The sequence below is a fragment of the Chaetura pelagica genome, unplaced genomic scaffold (genome assembly GCF_000747805.2).
Source record: "Chaetura pelagica isolate M959 unplaced genomic scaffold, ChaPel_1.0 scaffold312, whole genome shotgun sequence".
NCBI lineage: Eukaryota > Metazoa > Chordata > Aves > Apodiformes > Apodidae > Chaetura > Chaetura pelagica.
The window spans coordinates 1,841,598-1,860,739 of NW_009952485.1; the positions used below are offsets into that span (position 1 = coordinate 1,841,598).

The 19,142-nt window shown below is 37.0% G+C and overlaps 2 protein-coding genes across 3 annotated transcripts in view; one reads left to right on the forward strand and one right to left on the reverse strand.

Moving 5' to 3' along the window:
* ZNF236 (zinc finger protein 236) overlaps nucleotides 1–11,744 on the forward strand; it is a 61,688-nt gene extending 49,944 nt beyond the window's left edge. The window contains exons 28-32 of the mRNA XM_010008823.1: nucleotides 1,221–1,352; nucleotides 5,980–6,177; nucleotides 8,124–8,253; nucleotides 10,802–10,978; nucleotides 11,388–11,744. Coding sequence (XP_010007125.1) covers nucleotides 1,221–1,352; nucleotides 5,980–6,177; nucleotides 8,124–8,253; nucleotides 10,802–10,978; nucleotides 11,388–11,515 — 765 coding nt within the window. The 3' untranslated portion in view covers nucleotides 11,516–11,744. The remainder of the gene's footprint in view (nucleotides 1–1,220; nucleotides 1,353–5,979; nucleotides 6,178–8,123; nucleotides 8,254–10,801; nucleotides 10,979–11,387) is intronic.
* A 3,562-nt stretch (nucleotides 11,745–15,306) lies between these two features.
* Nucleotides 15,307–19,142, reverse strand: part of MBP (myelin basic protein) — an 86,165-nt gene continuing 82,329 nt past the window's right edge. For both annotated transcript variants that reach the window (XM_010008825.1, XM_010008826.1), the window contains exon 5: nucleotides 15,307–17,089. In XM_010008825.1, coding sequence (XP_010007127.1) covers nucleotides 17,033–17,089 — 57 coding nt within the window. In that variant the 3' untranslated portion in view covers nucleotides 15,307–17,032. The remainder of the gene's footprint in view (nucleotides 17,090–19,142) is intronic.

A 19,142-nucleotide genomic window follows, 5' to 3' on the forward strand; every position in this document is an offset into this window, starting at 1 on the left:
ATTTAAGAACCAGTAGGGGTTGTAAGACATTCTTTAAGAATATGTATTCTCATTTCCCCAGGAGCTTTAGCATTACTTTCATTTTTATTGTAATATTTTTTGAGGTGTCATCAGGATCCAAAGACATATTGACAAGTGGAATGCCTAGAGTGAGAAGAGAATAAAAGAAAATAATAAATAAATAATATTAAAATACTAGAAAGTGATAATGTAGGGTCATTGTGTGATTGGCATTTCAGTGTAGATGTGACATCTGAAAATTTGGGCTTTTGCTTCTACTTTATGGACTTAACTAGATTTAAACTGATTTTTACTTACTTTTTGACTCAAATTGAAATGTGTAAATGGTTTAAGGGAAAGACCATTTGTCTAACCTATGGTGTGATTAAACGTGATGAAGCAGAGTCTGTGAGGATGATTGCAGCATACAATCTCTCTGCAACTATACTCCAGGGAGAAGAAGAAAAGATTTCTTAAGTAGTTCTTATGACACATTTGTTATTTCTGGCACTGCAGAGTAGCAAAACAACTCGTGGTTTCTCTTCAGACTTTGTAATAATTTAAGCAATTACATTAGGCAGTGTTGATGTTTATTCGTAAGATACTGTGCTGGATGTTAAGGCAGGCATGAATAAAAATGAAACATTATTTTGAATATTATGCCAACACCGTCTGTGGTGCAGGAATCTTGGTAAACAGATAATACATAAAGGTACTGCATTTCCTGGGGAAGTTGAAAAGTCCGTAACAGTACTGTAGAAATACAAGTAGTAGTGTGATATTAGTAGTTGTGTATCTTAATTAGTAATGTTTACCTTGATCTAATGTATTTTGGAGGTAGGTTTAATTAAGAGATTAAAAAAAGGAAAATGTGGGAAAACTATGCAGGAAAGCAGAATAGAGGTGTTAAAGTATCAGCTGAAGAGACAAAGACAAGAAGGCTGAGACATTGAGCAACTGATGAAAGGCTAGGAAAAATTAATCAGAGCTGAATGTCTACTATTACAGACTTGCAGCTGTTGTTACTCTTCTATTGGTAGACTTAAAATGGAGGGAGAAAAGGAAAGAAGATAGTAGTATTTGTTCAGATAGGTTTCTGGAATGGACTTTTTCAAGGGGAAAAAAAGTAGTTTTGAAGTATAAAAATAATTTGTGACTGCAATTAGCTGTTTAAATGCAGCCATTGTACTTTTTCTTTTCTTTTATTCCCTCTTTGACAGGGTCAGCAGTTCCCTGCCATACTCACAGATTCTGGTCTCACCAGCCAAAGTGGGTCAGGCTCACAGCAAGTCATACTGGTGAGCCATACACCCCACTCAGCATCTGCAAACTCTGATGAGATAACATATCAGGTAGGCACAATATATTTATTTATCTTTTGTCAGTAAAGTACATTATTTAATCAAAATACTGAAATGATTCCTTTATATCCTGAAATGGGAAGGATGGTGTTATTCCCAAATTAGGAGGAGTTTCATTGTGACTTCTTAGTCACACAGCTTCTGTTTTAAGTTTTGAGTTAAAAACACTTTTTCATATTAAAACAAATTGCAATTAATAATGTATTTCTTTCAACAAATTGCAGAGCCATGCTCTCAACACTGACTGCTCAAAAAAAATCCCAAGTACGACTGCAGTTAGAAAATAGATTTTCCATTTTCTTTTTGTGAAGAAATTGCTTCCCAAAAGGTCTTTTTGAATTTTTGTGTATTTGAATTTCAGTAGAAACTTTTGCATATGTACTATAGTGTTAATATTCAGAAAAGTAGTTCAGACTTCTCTTGTTGAAGGCAGAATGAATGTTTTTAACCAACCCAGTAAAACAGGAAAAATGGGAGAGGCAGATGGTGACCCACAATCAAGTGAAGAAGTGGTTGACTGGATTGGCAAGCAGAAGGCAAGATGTAGGCAAGTTGTGGCTGATACAGGCAACAGAAACTTAAAAAAGAATAAGGACTGAAGGGAGGGAGCCTACCTCAAGTGTGTGTGTATAAATAAAGGTGCTGAGATTGCAACATAATGGGGGAAAATCCCACATTCTTCTTGAAAAAATTGTCACAGCTGAATGTCTCTCTGAAGTGCCTGTACACTAATGCATGCAGCGTGGTGAACAAACAGGAGGAATTAGAGGTCTGCATGCAGTTGCAGGGCTGCCATCTCACTCGAATCAGAGAGGAGGTGCTACAGCTCTCACAACTGAAGCACTGCCATGGCTGGATTCAGGATCTTTAGGAAGGACATACCAGCAAGACAGCAGCAAGAATGTATGGAGCTCTGCCTGGCTGGTGAGCTGAGACCTTCTGGGAAAGGACTGGCAAGCAGACCAACATGGGTGAATACTAGCCATCTGTTGCATCTGATCAGGAAGAAATAGCAGATGAGGCTTTCATCGTCTTGGGCAGCCTTCCCTAGCTAACCCTTCTTGAATTAGAGGAGTTGGACTCATCTCAAGAGGTGCTTTCCAACCTAATCAATTCTGTGATTTGCGTTTCCTGGTCTACATGGCTTACTTCAACCTGTCTAGTAAGATCTGCTGGAAGGGCAACAAGGAATCTATGAAATCTCTGGAGTACATTGATAACTTCCTGATATAGACAACTGAGAAGGCAGCAGCAGTGGTGTTCTTCTGGGCCTGATAATTGCTAACAAGGAAGAACTGATCAAGAACATGAATGTCAGGGGCATTCTTCGTTGCATTGACCATGGGATGGTGGAGCTCAGGTTCCTGAGGGAAGAAAATAAGGCAAATAGCAGGCTAAGAGAGTTGGAGTTCTTCAGCCTGGAGAAGAGAAGGTTCTGCAGAGACCTTAGAGCACCTTCCAGTACCTGAGGGGGCTGCAGGAAAGCTGGGGAGGGACTTATTGCAGGGATGAGTAGTGAATAGGACAAAGGAGAATGGTTTCAAGCTGAAAGAGGGTAAATTTAGATTAGATATTAGGGTAAAATTCTTTTCTGCAAGTGTGCTAAGGCACAGGGAACAGGTGCCCAGGGAAGCTGTGGCTGCCCCATCCCTGGCAGTACTCAAGGTCAGATTGAATGGCGCTTGGAACAACCTGGTCCACTAGGAGGTGTCCCTGCCCATGCAGGGGGATGGAACTAGATGATCTTTAAGGTCTTTTCCAACCCAAACCATTCTGTTGTTCTGTGATTGCAGCCTGGAACATCAGGAGAACAGACTTTGATCTTTTCAGGGATCTGCTTGGAATAATTGTACAGTAAGGAAACCCAGAGAGAATGAGGACCAGAACAGCTGGTTGATTTTAAATATTGTCCTCCCCCAAGCTCAAGAATCATCAGTCCTAATGTGTAGGAAACTAAAGGCAACAGGAGGCCAGCGTGGAGGAACAAGGAGCTGCTGACAGAACTCAGATTTAAAAAAGAAGCAGAAAAGTGGAAGCAGGATCGGGTGACCTTGAAGGAGTACAGAGACGCCATTCAAGGAGGCAGGGATGAGTTAGGAAACTAAAAATCCACCTGGAGTTGACTCTGAAAGGGACATAAAATGTAACAAGATGGACTTTTACAGGTGTACCACCAGGAAAAGGAAGATGCAATATCCTGCTGCTGACTGGGGCAGAGGACCTGGTGACAGAAGATTTGAAACAGACCAATGTACTGTCACTTTAGCTTCAATTTACTGGTAAGATTTGTCTTGTGCAATCCCAGATCACCAAGATCAGAGAGAAAGGGTGGAGCCTCTATACTGAGTAGTGGATTATTATATCCAGATCCATTGGTGATGGGATGTAGTGACTGCTAAGGGAGCTGGCTGATGTCATCAGACCACTGTCTGTTATCTTTGAAAGATCATGGCAATCAGGAGAGGTTCATGAGGACTGGGACAAAGCACAGGTCACTCTGGCCCTCAAGAAGGGCAGGTTGGAGAATCTGCGGAAGTAAGGTCAGTCACTCTCACCTCAGTCCCTGAGAAGGTGATAGAGCAAATAATCCCGGAAAGCATTTCCAAATACAGGATGGACAAGAAGGTGTTCAGGAGTCGTCAGCAGAGATGTACAGAAAGGAAAACATGCCTAGCTGGCCTGAGAGCCTTCTGTTGTGAGATGACTGGCTTGGTGGATGAGGGGAGCAGTGGATGTGGTTTATCTTGACTTTAGTAAGGCTTTTGATGTCGTCTCCCATAACCTGCTTGTAGGCAAGCTGATGAAGTATGAGCTAGATAAATGGAACAGTGAGGTGGACTGAAAAGTGACTGAGCTGCTGGGTGTGAAAGGGTTGTGATCTGTGGAGCAAAGTCTATCTCAAGGCCTGTCATTATTGGTGACCCCCCTGGTTCAAATAGTGGGGCTAGTACTGTTCATTAATGCTCTTTAAGTGACCTGCATGATAGAATAGAGTGCATGATCAGCAAGTTTATGGGTGATAGACCTCTGGAAGGAGTGGCTGACAAGCTGAATGGATGTGCTCCTGTGCGGAGGGCCCTCAACAGGCTGAAGAACTGGGCCAACAGGAGCCTTACAAATATCATGAAAGGGAAGTACAATGTCCTGTCCCTGGAGAAGAGTAACCCCATGCACTAGTACACACTGAGGGCAGTAGGAAAGCAGGTTTTTAAAGAAGGACCAGGAGTACTGGTGGGTAAGTGGTTGTCTGTGAGCCAGCAATGCAACAAAGAAGGCCAGCAGCATCCTGGGATGTGTTAAGAAGACTGTTACCGGCTGGTCAAGAGGGTTGATCCTCCCCTCTTCTCAGTAGCAGTGAAAACACACTATCTAAACTGCTGCATCCAGTCCCAGGCTTCCCAGTACAAGAGAGAGATGGATATCCATTATTGGGAGGGAGTAAAGCACATAGAGCCAAAGTCTTTTCAGTAATACTCAGTGAAAGGTCAAGAGGCAATGGGCACAAATCAGAATAATTCCGAGCACAAAGAAACCCTGTTTCACTGTGAAGGTGGTTGAACCCTAGAAGTTGTCCAGAGAGGTTGCAGAGTCTCCATCCTTGGTGACATTCAGAACATGTCCAGTCATGGCCCTGAGTGTGCTCTGGGGACTAGACGATCTCAAGCCACCCCCTCCAACTTGAACTATTCTGTGTTTCTAATAACATTTCGTAAGTGTGATTTTTATATTTGCATATGCTTATATGTGTCTGTTTCTAGTAATGTTCGTGCTCAAATAGTCTGCCTATGGATGTTTTAAAATTTAACATGAACATATTTTCTTACTCTTCTGAATTTAGAAATAGATTTTTTTGTCTTTTAATACATGTGCTTCATAAATCAGATTGCATTTCATAAGGCCATAATGTTACTTGTAAAGGGTGACTTTGAGCAGTACTATTGTAATAAGTGAAAATGTAATACTAATGGTACACTAGTTTTACCTCATACTTTGTCATGTGTTTTATTTAATCATGGTGAGTGAATTTATTTTCAACAATCGTTACTTTGCATCTACAAGTTGAAGAAATTATGTTATTTTATTAAGAAAGTTATTTTTTTCCAAACACTCATCATTTGATTAAAACAAACCAAAAATGCAGCACGACCCTATCCAAATTTTATTAACTTGTCACTGTATTTCAGTACTTCTGAACAAGTAGCTCAAACAAGTAGCTCTTGGTAGCTCAGAGCTTTATTTCCCCAGTCCCCAGCGAAGAGATTAAACAACAGAAAATCTCTGTAAAATCAGAGATACTTTCTTTTTTGTCTGAAATACTTTTGGCTTTGATTTTGTTCAGTGAGAAATGTGAGAATCATCTGAAATACTCAGGAATATATAACTGAATATAGAAAAATACTGATACAAACATTCTATTTATAATACTTGTTTTCTTAAAATACATATATCTGTCATTCTTAAGAGCAATGAGATATGCGTTCATATTTACATAAAATGTATTTTCTTTGTGTGGATAAGTTGCTTGCAAGTACTCTCCAAAAGTGGACTTTGAAAAATAAGCCACTGTTGTGGTTGTGCCTATGAAATTATTTGACAGTGTTTTTGTTAATTGTTATAGGTGACAGAGGTTTCTCCTAGTGTGACTAAGAGCAGTCAAGCAGAAAAAGAAAGTCGTGTGCACCAGTGTTTTGAGTGTAGTCAGACCTTTTCTTCAGCCACCATGTTGATGCACCACAGTAAAGAGGTCCATGGCAAGGAGAGAATACATGTTTGCCATGTCTGCAATAAAGCATTTAAGCGGGCAACACATCTCAAGGTATTTGGTAATAACAGTTAATTCTTCTGTTAACTCATTCTTTTGGGCTCTTTGTGGTAATAATGAAAGGTACCTGTTATCCCTTTATCTTTCCTTTTATGGTGTGAGGGGTGTGCATCTGAGAAAGGGAGTTGAAGTGATAATTTGTACACAGAGCAGTCTTTCCTGAACCATGGAGAGGATTTTAATGCATATATATTGGCTACTGAATGAAAAATGTGAATGCCTGTCACGTAAATAATAGTGCCAGAAAAAGATTTTACTTAATTTGCTTATGTTTGTCATCACTGCTAATCCTGATTTCCAGCTAAGCTTTTGGGATCATAGGGAGCTGTCTGCTTTGCACCATATAATTTGATTTTCAGATGATCAGTCTTGTAAGTGAAATGACATCTGCTGAGGAAGCATTTGTTTTAAAATATCCTTGTATTGTTGATGTTTTCTGGTGATATTTTCTAGGTAGTTTTCTCTAGATTATGAACAACCTGATATTTCCAGGTCTTTCGAAAAAAATTGGTGGTGTGTTTAAGTTTTTAATTAGATTATAGAATGTTTCTGTTAGGAATACTGGGCTGTACTAGTCAAGTGGCAAGTCCAGGCCAGTATCCTATCTCTGAAAGATACTTAAAGGCAGTGTTTTGAAGAAATGCTTTACAAAAAAAGCAAACGTATACTATGACTTGCACAGATTTTTTTTCCAGCTTCCAAGAGTTTATAGAAGGAAATTTCTGGAGCCAAAGGCAATGTCTTTATACTAAGTAGCTCTTAGGAGAGCTTTTCCATGGATTTTCTTTCACTTTAGTATCATGCTGTGGTTTGTGAATGCACTGTGATTTTTTGAGAAGACCATTTTTTATTTCCCTGTAATACTATACTACTGTAATTGCTATGATGATAATATTCTCTGTAGCTGTCTTGCTGATTTTTCAGTGAAAAAAATCTGTAGACACAATTTTCTTCAGTTCAGGGAGTGGGGAACAGGACTTCACAAACATCAAGAAAGCTTATTGTTCAGGTGTTGTAAAGACTAAGTAATAGTCTAATCTGTAATTAATAGACTAGAAAAGAATATCCACGCACATTTTGGCAAGTGGGCAAGTATTCACTGTACTGTTTCACATGCAGTTCTTGTTTAGATTTTTAAATCAAATGTATTTGTTTTCTTTTGCAATCTGAACTGTATCTTTGTGTTAATAAAGATAATGAAAAGTAAAAGTTTATAGATAAGATACTCCTTTAAATTTGCAAAACTTCTGGGTTCAGTGTCAATGAATTAAAAACATTGAAGTTAGAACTGTTACTAATGCATCTTTGTGAAGATAAAACATCACACCCTCCTTCTGCTTCCTTATCTGTAATGACCTTAATGATTTTTATTTTTATGTTAATTTAAGAGGTGATTGTGAAGTGGCTCTATTTGCATGTTGACATTGTGCATGTTCTTGTGTTCTGTTGATAGTCCCTTTTTGAGGCCTGTACAGTTTTGCAGTGATGCTTATACAGGTGCTGGGTAGGAGGAATACCTGATACCTGTGTATCAGCAAGGAAGGGAGATGGATACTGAATCCAATATAAATTTAAAGCATACAGTTGTCCAAAATCCATGTCTGTAAGTGAACAAAGCATTTGAAGAGCTCTGTTTTACTTTGTTTTGTTTCATATAATTAGTGAAGGGACCATAGTATGCAAAAAAAGCGATGAATGTACTTATTGACAGGGGTTTTCAGAAATGTAAAGCTACTGATGCATCAGCATTACAATCAGTTGATATACAAAAACAATTCCTTATTTAAAAGAAAAAAAATGCAGGCTGCAGCCTTCTTCCAGCTTGTCTGCTGATGACTAAGATCCTCTGCTTTTGTCTTCAAAGTGTGAATATATTTCTGTTAAACACTGAAGTTTTTTTAAAATGGTGTGAAATGTAATTTTTTTCTATTCTGCCTTAGGAACACATGCAAACCCATCAGGCTGGACCGTCACTGAGTTCCCAGAAGCCTCGAGTGTTTAAGTGTGATACTTGTGAAAAAGCTTTCGCTAAGCCAAGCCAGCTGGAGAGACACAGTCGCATTCACACAGGTAACACTAGAAATTGATTTTATCTCATAACATTTTCTCATGAATATATGGGTGTTATATTCGGAGTCCTTGCTCATGGTTTCCAGTAAATGCATTTGAATATCAGCTTAAGCTTAAAAAAAAATGACATTTCTAACCCAAAGAGTTTAGAAATTTAAAATGAGAAACAGCATACTTGAAATCTCAGAAACTCTGATTTTTTGTTTAAAGCCAGAACAGCACGCTTAGTGGTGTGACTAAGCTTCTCCATAATTTGGGACTGGCAGTACTGTAACAGTAATGTGAATGCATGAGCTTGTATCTGAAAGTCTGTCAGTCTTTTGAAATGGATTAATAAAAGCATGTTTTAAAACATAGTTTAAAGTTGTGTAAAGACACTGGATGTGATCTTCAAATGTATATGAGAATGTGCAAATGAGTGGGTGTGCTCAGTGAAGTTTAAGGGACAATCTTGACTGCTGCTACTGACTGCTGTAAGCAATGCTTCATTGTCATTGAACTACTTAATATATTTCTAATGCCAGTGCTTTTAATTTGTTGTGTTGTTTCTGCAGAATAATTTTCTTCAACTTTTAACTCTAAAAAGGCTATACTGACTTCTCTTATGGAGCATTTTCTCTGATAAAAGTGCTCTTCAGGTTGCAGCTTCTGCCCTTCTACAAATTAAAAGCTGTATATAGGATAACCCAGCTGCCCTTCCCCTTCACCTTCTGTATCTTAACAGTGTTCTTAAGGACATGACTTCTAAACATAGGAGTCAGTTCTCTGAAAAATCTCTCATACCACTATTACCAATAAAGAGCTGTCATGGCTTCTAGAGTTAAAAAGGACAGGGGAGAGTTGTGTTGCTACTAAGCTGGAGGGGACTGAGCAATTTGACTGGATGTGCTGTAGTATAAGAAGACTTATACAAAACGATAACTCTTTTTCAGTGAGTCAGCCGGAGCTTTTTCTTTCCCCAGTATCAACTTCTGGTAGTTAGCTTTTGGTTGCCTTTCACACATTTAAAGCAAAGTTCCTGATCTCTTCCTCCAAGTTATCTTGTTAACCCTGTCACTTTTCCTTGGTTAGCATCACTTGCCGTTCTTGTGACATGTAATTTGAGTTTCATCTTTGAACGAACCTTAACTTTGCACCTTCATATTCACTCTTGCAGTTTTTAGTATGGAATCTCTGAAGTGTAAACTTGCCTGTATATCCAAGCGTCTTGTCATTTAATGCATCAAAGCTTTATTTTTTCTGGCTTTGACAAGCAAAATCTTACGTAAACACACACACACTCTCACATGCATTCTACCTTGCTGGTCTAAATGTTTATTCAGTAGTATGTTTGAATTCTTTTTCTTTGTCAGTATGACATGCGATATGCTGTTGATCTCTTGGAACCACTGTCAGTATTGATAATTTGCATTCCTTCCTTTGTCCTTACATACTTGCCTATCTGTTAATCTATTTTCTCCTACATTATGTTTGTAACAAGTTGTTAAAGGTAGAGTCTGTCTCTTCACTCTTTTTTTTTATGAAGCAGTTAATATGGCAGAGCTTCAATCTTAAATCTAAGGCTGTGTACTTGATGTTACGAATAAGAAATGATAAAAGGGTTTCCAAGGAAGAGAGACAAAAAAAGTAGATTAAGCTGAAAACATGTTAAGGTTGCCACAGTCTAGGAAGCTGCTTTAACTTCCTATCTAGCAGTGGCCATATAGAAAAGTAATTGTGAGGTGATGAATGCTCATACTTAGTTCATACTTAGCATTGCACTTAAGCACATACTGAGACATAACTAGTTAAAACAAGGCCATAGTTTTCCTATCTGTGCTTTCTAAGTAGCTTTTACAGTATATCATGAGGTTTGCAAAGAAATTAATATAGTCTGAGACTTGTTTTACTATGGGAAAAAAAAAAAAGAATAATTGGAGAATAATTATTCTATGATTCCATATGTTTGTGGATGAATTAGATCAGGCCCATACCCTCCCTGTGCAGCCTACTGTGGCATTTTTTTATTGATTCTGATAAACTGAATTTTGCTCATTTCAGATGCCTGATTCAGCACATGATTCGTATACTATTAAAGTAGGAGCCAGTAATTGCAAGAGCTGTTGCTCCTTCTTTGCACTTGAGTGTTTGAGCTTTGAGGTGTTAGTCCCAGTTCCTGGCCCTGGCCTCTTTTCACATTTCATTCAGTTGCTGAGGACTCTATAGCAGGAAAAGACTGGAGGTCGGATAGAGAGGGTTCATGAACTTGGTGAATTTATTGATTGAGGTCTTTTGCAAAGGAAATCCTGAGATTTGGGAATCCTAAGAACAGGTTTAGAGATAATAAGTTGGGTAGGAAAGAACAATATCCATGGTTTAGGACTTACGTAAATACACTAACATGTAATTTGGAATGTTTTGCTGGTGATATGGAGCCATAGCACTGTTTTGAGAAAGTTTCAAGGGAAAAGATCATGCCTACTTAATTCCTAGCTCATCTTGATGATTTTTACAGAATTCTGCAATGTTGAAATGAGAAATTATTAAATATGTTTTTCTCTTTTCTAAGGGGAACGGCCATTTCAGTGTACACTATGTGAAAAGGCTTTTAACCAGAAGAGCGCTCTTCAAGTCCACATGAAAAAACACACAGGAGAGAGGCCTTACAAATGTGATTACTGTGCAATGGGATTCACACAGAAGAGCAATATGAAACTGCATATGAAACGGGCTCATGGTTACTCTGGTATGTAGCATAATGATAGTAATGGTTGAGTGCAGAAAGAGACATTCCTTACTAGGAAAGCATTGAAGAATTAGGTACTAAGAGCAGAGTTGATGAGCTACTAGTTGCATGTGCAACCCAAAAAACAGGTTGAAACAGAGTTTAGTTACTGTTTATGGTTTCTTGTTTTTATGTGGAGCACAATAGTGCAGAAATAGAAAGTTCAAAAACTATTACAGGAAAACAACTGATAATATTAGAATTTTTTTTTATTTTTCAAAACGCTTGTAATGAATTTACAGAACCTTGAAGTAGTTGTGTAATACATTTCCCACCATGATTCCTTTATTCCAAAGTGGTATATTTGCATTTTTTTTTACACCACACATCAAATCATACTCATTCATCTTTTTCTCTTGTACTTTGGTAGGTCCTGTTCAGGAGCCTGCTAGTCATCAAGAACAAGAAGGGGAAGATATTAGTCGTGCTCTGAATTTAGAAGAAGTGGTACAAGAATCTTCAAATGAATGGCAAAGTATTGGCAATGTTTTTCGATGACACATCAAAATTTGAAAGCTAAAAATGTGTCTGGGAATCAAATTTCTCAAAACAAATATTCAGAAAAGTAAAAGATGAATTTTACATGTAAAGCTTCAAGCATTGAAAATATTAAGGATAGAATAATATATTACAGTTTTTTTGATTATTTACAGAAATTACCTAAAAGAGTCATTCTTTTTTTAAGCTTGTAGAAGAGTATTGCAAAAACGTCATTTAATCTGTGCTAAGTTATCTGTGAATCAATGAACTCAGGTAATACTGTATACAGTTTCATCTTCTAATTCACAGCCAGTTTATCTATTTGAAAAATAAACTGGAACTTTATATCAGAATAGAATGGTTCCCATTTTTAAAGCAGTTGACAGATAACTTTGTGGGAAAACTATGAAACTGTCAACTTTCTTTTCTACCTGTTTAAAGAAATAATTAAGGTTGGAAACAAAATGTTACAGAGTAGATGGATGCAGTATAAAATACTTTTGGGATTGGTTTGGTTTTGTTTTTTACTAGCCACAGGTAAATGCTGTAATTCCATTTTAAGCTTTTTCAGTATTTTCAGAATTTGTTGAAAAAAGTGAAATGCCATGAACTTACAGCTTGAGAAGGGAGCGTGTTCATTTCCATTCCAACCACAGAGACAGTTAGTTGTTAGTTTTTGCATTAAAAGTCTGAGGTTTTAAACTCAGCAATAATTATTTAGAAAGAATCCAAACTAGAAGAGGTTCCAGTGAAAGCCTCTTCTTTCTTTTATGTTTGCAGTGTTGGATCAGCAGGTACATACCTCAGTATCTGTGGAAAACACAGCCATATACTAAAACTGGGAAGTAAACTTAAAATTTTGTTAGCAATGAGAAAGTTAGATGCACACTAGGTCACTTACATTACACTATATTTCCTAATGCTGTAAACAGTCAATAATTTCAAATCTGTAAATTCATTTTTATTTTCTTTGTCAATTTTGGGAAAATGTTACTTTTCTTTGTTGTTACTTCAGTCGCTGTTTCAGCAAAACTACCTAATTGACTAAGTAATGCTTTGAAAGGTGCCACTTCTTAAGTATATTCATAACAAAGAAACACTGGAGTAAAAACAGTCCTCTTTTAGACATTCCAAAGACAGAAGCTCTTTTCTTATTTTTACATTATTCTTTTGAATTTTATTTATGTTACATATATATATATATGTGTGCTTGTATGTGTGTATATATATATATTTAAAGTTATATGAGCCTCTGTGTGGCTGAACAGTATATTTTGTAAATAGAAATACCAGTCGCAGGAAGTTCATCTTTTTGGTTTGCTGCAAGTACTTCTGGATCAGTGGTGGATTTGTTGTATTATAACAGAGAGCTGGATTTTAATTTACCTTCTGAAAGATAATTGCTCTCAGATCCAAAAAAGCCCTTTCTGTAAATATTGTCTATACTTTGTCTATGATACAAACTAGTTATTTCAGAATGCTTAAGCAAGAAATCTCTGTTGGTTTTGATAGAGCATCTCTTGATTCTTTTGCTAACTCTTTGGCATATGTATATAAGTAATATAGTTGGTGACATGAAAATAACACTTTTGTTATGTGGAATATTTAATTCAAAAACATGTTAAATAATATTACTTTTTTCCAAATTCTGTTTCGTGTCTTTTTTAAGCATTTTACTCTGGATTCTAGGAAATTCTAAAAAGTCCATTTACCAGAACTGTGAGTCTCAATACTTTATGTAAAGAAGGAACATTAAGTTATTCCTGCAGGGCCTTTCCTTCCAGACAGTACATTATAAGTATTTTAGCTGTTTAAGACAGACATTGTGTTTTACAGTTGTCTGAGGACATATTGGCCCCAAGGCATAGTGCCCTGTTTATCTGCAAGAACACCATATAATGGGCTGTGTTGCATATACCATGAATAAAACCCTTTCCCTGTGCTTTCAGAGAATACTGTGTAAATGCACAGCAAAGTTCCATGGAATTGTTTTTGTTGGAAAAGACCTTTAAGATCATCAAGTTTGCTGGAGGCAATTTGCTGCATAGGGGATGGCATTTTCCAGAGGCTGGCCAGTCCAGTTTAACAGAAGGTGGTTGACAGCTGGTCACATCCAGATGCAAATCCATCCTTCATAATGGGAACATGATTCCTGAATGCTTGAAAGCACTCTCTGTTACAGCTGTGACTGCTTTGCCAGCAAGTAAAAACTGGTAGTGGTTGATACTCGGTGAGTATGTGCTAAAAGTAGATCTCAGGAGTAAAAAGATGCCATTTTTAAATGGTGACTTCAAGAGGCATTGAGTCTGTGTTGTAAGTTTTGGAAGTGTTAAATAAGCAGTGAGAGTTAATAGAGTCTGCTGACATACTTCCTAAACTCCTTCTGCTACTTCTCCAGCAGTTGGAGTCCTGTCATTTACAGTAAATAGACTCTTAAACTTTTTTGTAATACAATACTAGATTTGCTGGTCTGTATCCTCCTCCCCCTTGAACTTCAAAAATTCATTTTTTACTATCCTGACATAGAAGCTTGGGTTCCTTGGTAGGATTGAGTTGAAGGTTGTAAAAGAAGTTCCATTTAAATACGAGGAAAAACTTCTTTACAGTGAGGGTGACAGAGCACTGGAACAGGCTGCCCAGGAAGGTTGTCGAGTCCCCTTCTCTGGAGATATTCAAGACCCCCCTGGATGCAGTCCTGAGTAATGTGCTCTAGGGGATCCTGCATTAGCAGGGGAGTTGGACTAGATGATCTCTAGAGGTCCCTTCCAACTCTGACAGTTCCATGATACTGTGATTCAGTACAAATACAAGACACTCTAAGGAATAGGTTGCTGTTTCCAAAGCAACGTTGAGGTAGCTGCCTTTTTTAGGAAGCAGAAAGAACCCTTGTTCTAAGATCTGTTTGAAGAGTCATTGCATGGTGGGTAAGTGAATAGTGTTTAGGAGTGCCTCTGTTCTTTCTGGTTTGCTGCAGTAGTAGGCTCATGTTAGCCTCAGGCTTTCATGGCTTGTGTCTGCTCAAGTATTTCTTTCGGTTTATGTCAATTTCTTCAGTACAAGAAAGGACACTCCTAGTACTGGTTGTGCATTCAGGAAAAATCCTTTGCTTTCAAAGAGAATAACCATTTTAACAGCTGTTTATCAGCAAAACTACTGGTCAGTAATTAAAAGAATAATTTTCAGCTGAACTTTTAGTCTTTTTTGAGAGACTTGTCTTGGTGCTTTAAAGTACCATACCTTTTCTTCTAAAAGAAGTAAATTGAAAAAAGTCACTTCCAACCTCTGAAAAATATGACTGAGAGGAAAGCAGTGATGATGGCAAGGAAGAGCCTTTGGGTAACTTATGTAGTTTTATAGTGCAGTATTTTGAAAGATGTATTTCTTTTTTTTAACCATAAATATTCTTTCCCATTTTTGAAGACTGCTTTAAAACTTAAAAAATAATTGTTTTCAAATACTCTGATCAAAGAGGATACTTAGTGCTACACTTGTTTATGAGAGTGGGGTTTCATTCCATATACATAGCCATTTTATGCCTTCCTGTATCCCCCTTAATTGCCACTCCACAAAGACACTGGCCTCCTATAAATCCTGTGTGATATTGTCATCTTTGTGGGCAATGCTTAGTCACTCAATAATGTCACTTGGAGCCTGTGTGCAGGCAGCTGAGTTCTGGGAACCAAAGTGTCATTTTCTAGTATCTGAACATTATTGGTAAATTGTTAAAGAAAAAACAAACAAAAAACCAAACACAACTTTATATGAAATTATCTTCTCCATTGTAAAAGACAAAACTGGTCCAAGTTTCTTTTCAAGTTGATTACTTTATTTCAATAATGAATATTTTTTAAAGCTATGTTCCTATAAGAACAATAGGTATTCAAATTAAATCAACCATTACGTTGCAGAGTATACATCTGAATGAAGCTACAATAGAAAAATACACATAGCAACCAGTGTAGGCAATAGAAGATGTAATATACGTGTGTGTATGCTTAATAATTTTGGTGGGTTTGTTTTTCTTTAGTCTATGTATTTTCTATCCTCTCATCTTGCATTGCTTCATATTAATGGACACTGATTTAATCCTACAGTAGATTTAGATGTGAAATACAATTAACATACATATTTATAGGTAACTTTTACTGGGCACTTATTAGGAATGCAGTTTCAACCTGGAAAGCATTAACTGTAGTCTACAATGCATAGACTAAAACTAAAAAAATAAAATAATTACTCAGACACTTAGATGACAGTTTGAAGAAATTGTGAGTTTTGGTAATAAAACAGTGCAATTCAGAAGAGCCTTTTATTTCCCTAAGTGTGGTTGGAAATACCACGGCCACACATTGGTTTTAGTAATTTGTGAACAATTAATAGTTCTAACTCAGCTATAATTTATTTCTATAAGGCAACTACAGTACAACAGTTAAATGTTCACAGTAGTTTACTATGAGTTTGCTTTGGTGCACTGCCCTTAGGAGGCATCCAGATGTTCCTCAGGCAAAAGATGAGCCTATCAAATGTAACACTGCTGCAATACTGAGAGAATGGTTTGAAATTCTAATGTGAGATGTGCAGACTATCTGAGATACCAGTACTGAAGGGCTCTCTTTCAGAAATTAGACTTACTTGTTTATCTATTTGTTTACCTGTTTATTGCACTGCAAAGTTAATGCCATTGCAGCAGTTTGTGTGAAGCACCAGTGACAGCCACTGGTCACTTGTGCAATCTTAGATGTTTCTTCTTTGGGAATATCCCTTGTTTCTTAACATTAGTCTAACTCAAATTTGAAATCCTCATTCTCTCCCTCATCTACTCTTAATTCTAATGGTTTGGATGCGATGAGCAATTCACGGTGTGGAAAGAATCTCCTTATTACTATTGCTTCGCATCGTATTGATTCTACAACATCTGCCCCCTCCCACACTTCACATACCTTGAACTCCCAAATGTTTGGTAAACCTTTCCATGACTGCCTAATCCTGTTATGAAAATATATTATTCTGTGAGTGAGAGAAGGAAGATTAAAACAAAACAAAAAAAGGAAAAAAAAAATTGGATAAACAGTCCTTACAACTTCTGCACATGGTGGATTTTTTCTGTAAGCAGCAGTGTCTCAGAAATTCATTAACAGCAGTGCTCAGTATCCAAGACATTAGCTCTTTATTTATAATTCTGATGTTCACTAAAACAAAACCAGAAGACTTCAGCTTAAATTAGGTGCTTGGGAGATACCATGAAGTCCAGCATATACAGTTAGGGCATCCTGAAGAAGAATGAGTAAAGTCAGAGGTCTTGTTATTTCACATAAAATAAGGAAAACATCTAGTAAAGCTACTTTTTGTGTTCCTTTCATTCAACTGTTGGTCAGGGATTGCCAATAGAAGTTTGTCTCATCTACTGCATGCATAACCTAATTGGCACTAAGTAATGGATTTCATCTATCTAGGTAATTGTTGCAGTTGTTACTCGTTTTAAGGCAGTTACACTATGAAGCAGAGTACATGATCCTTGGATGGCATCTTAGAGCTTCAGCGCCTAGCAACTGGTGAGCCAGACCGTGATCCAGGTCGGGACCCAGAGCCTCCCTGTGGAGGGAAGAAGAGTTCAGTAAGTGAAAAGGCATTGTGTATTTGGAGCTACAGATGGAAAAACATCAATCTGCAGCACAGCAAACTTTCAGATTTTAAATAATATCCAGTGAGAATGGCTCCACTATATTGCCAACTGTGACTGGAATTTTTACTTCAAAGAGATGTGAATCATCATGAGATGTTTGCTTTTAATATATTTACACATAATTTAATTTACTCTTGATAAAACTCTCATACTGGGCTGGATCGTATCTCATGAATTATTGGTAGGTGCATGTTCTTATTTAGACTTTCCTAAAGAAAGCTATTTACTTACTTGGACATCTCAGAAATTTTCATTTTTATGGCTACCCCTGAGCTGTTTGCATGCTTTAAAACACTAAAACCAACCAAACACCAAAACCAAAAAAACTGCAAACCTTGCATACAACTTGTAATAGTCTCAAATCTGGAAAAATTGAAATGCTGTAATTTATATTATGTTGCATTTATTAAGGTAAATTGTTACTATATCAGCATCATTCTTGTATGGAAAGATCAGGTGCAAATAGAGGAAAAAATTAAGACGAGATAAAGGGCTGAAACCTGGCCTGTTTTTTACAGATACTAAGAAAATGTCAGACTAGGGAAAACAAAAGCATGACCGTTCGTAAGTCTGCCCTATACCAGATGTGTGTAATTTGGGATTTTATTTATTTATATTCTTACTGTCTTATCCTTAGTTTACTGAACAGTATCAAAGAAAATTTGGTTAAACAATTGGGTAATTGACTTTTTTTCTTTCAAAATTATCCTAAAGAATGGATAGCTTCTTTATTGTAAAAGGCTGTGAAACTATATAAAGAAATAGTTATTCATGCCCCCTGCTATAAACCGTGGGTCTAAATCTGAATAAAATTTATAATAGATCCAAAAGTTACAATGGCTTGAAAGAGGCTATCTAAAAAGTAGAACTGGTGTGTGTGTGTGTATGTATATATATATATTTATGTGTGTGTGTCTATAATAATATATCTATATATAAATTCAAGCTGAAATAGTACTGATGAGTATGTAAAAAAGAGAGGTTATTATGCAATATTGTCAGACGTTTGAAATAAATTTGACAAGTAATGTCAGTATACATCCATGGTAATTTTTATGTATGTGAACTTCACTAAAAAGTTTGAAGTGCATAGCATGAAAATTAGGCTTAAGAAGTAAATGTTGGTTTATTAACTGGGCCTCTGAAGAGTTCATTGCTTTTCTTAAATTGCAACTTAAGAATTCTTACTATCTCCTTGAAATTTGTAAGCTGTCACCTGGTGCTGCACATGTTTGAAAACCAGCTCTACAGTAAAAGTTCTGTACCCTAAAGCTTTTAAAAGATAAAAATGTGGGTTTGCTATGGATGGTGGTGGTGTTATGTCTCCTGTTGAAGAGTGAGAGTTGTAGCAGCCTGTGATAGTCACAGATCTGCTATTGACACCATCTGTCTCAAAGTTAACATTGGTGCTGATTGCATCCTTCATATCCAAGAAGCATACTAGATTATTCTTTTACTTGCGAATGCTTCATTACCTTTGAGGAAAAATACAGTCTTAGGTAAAGTAGCTGCCAGTGGATGTGATGTGCTTTCACATGCTTTTTTCCTGACATAGAATGTGAAAAACCCTTGTAACTGACTTGTTTTCCTGCTCTGTTTTCATTTACTAGTCATGTTCTTCGAGCTGTGTGATGACTTGAAATGGTGAACTCAACCAGATTAATCTCACCAAATGTTTCATTTTCAAATGACACAGTTCTGTCATTTGCCCACTTCTGTGGTGTTGCAACTCACTGTACTGACATATTGTAGGAGTTTTCCCACCAGGGTGGGAGATTGATCAGGGACAGGAGGGACTGATCAAGTCATTACTGCATGTCAACAAAATATTTGTCCAACACTGCCCTGTCCTACCTGCTATTCTGCAGCTTATTAGTTCACTTTCATTTTCACTATTCTAAACAATTTAACAGCAGCAGCAAGCTGTGCCACCTCATTCATCTTGTGTGTTCCAAGTAATTT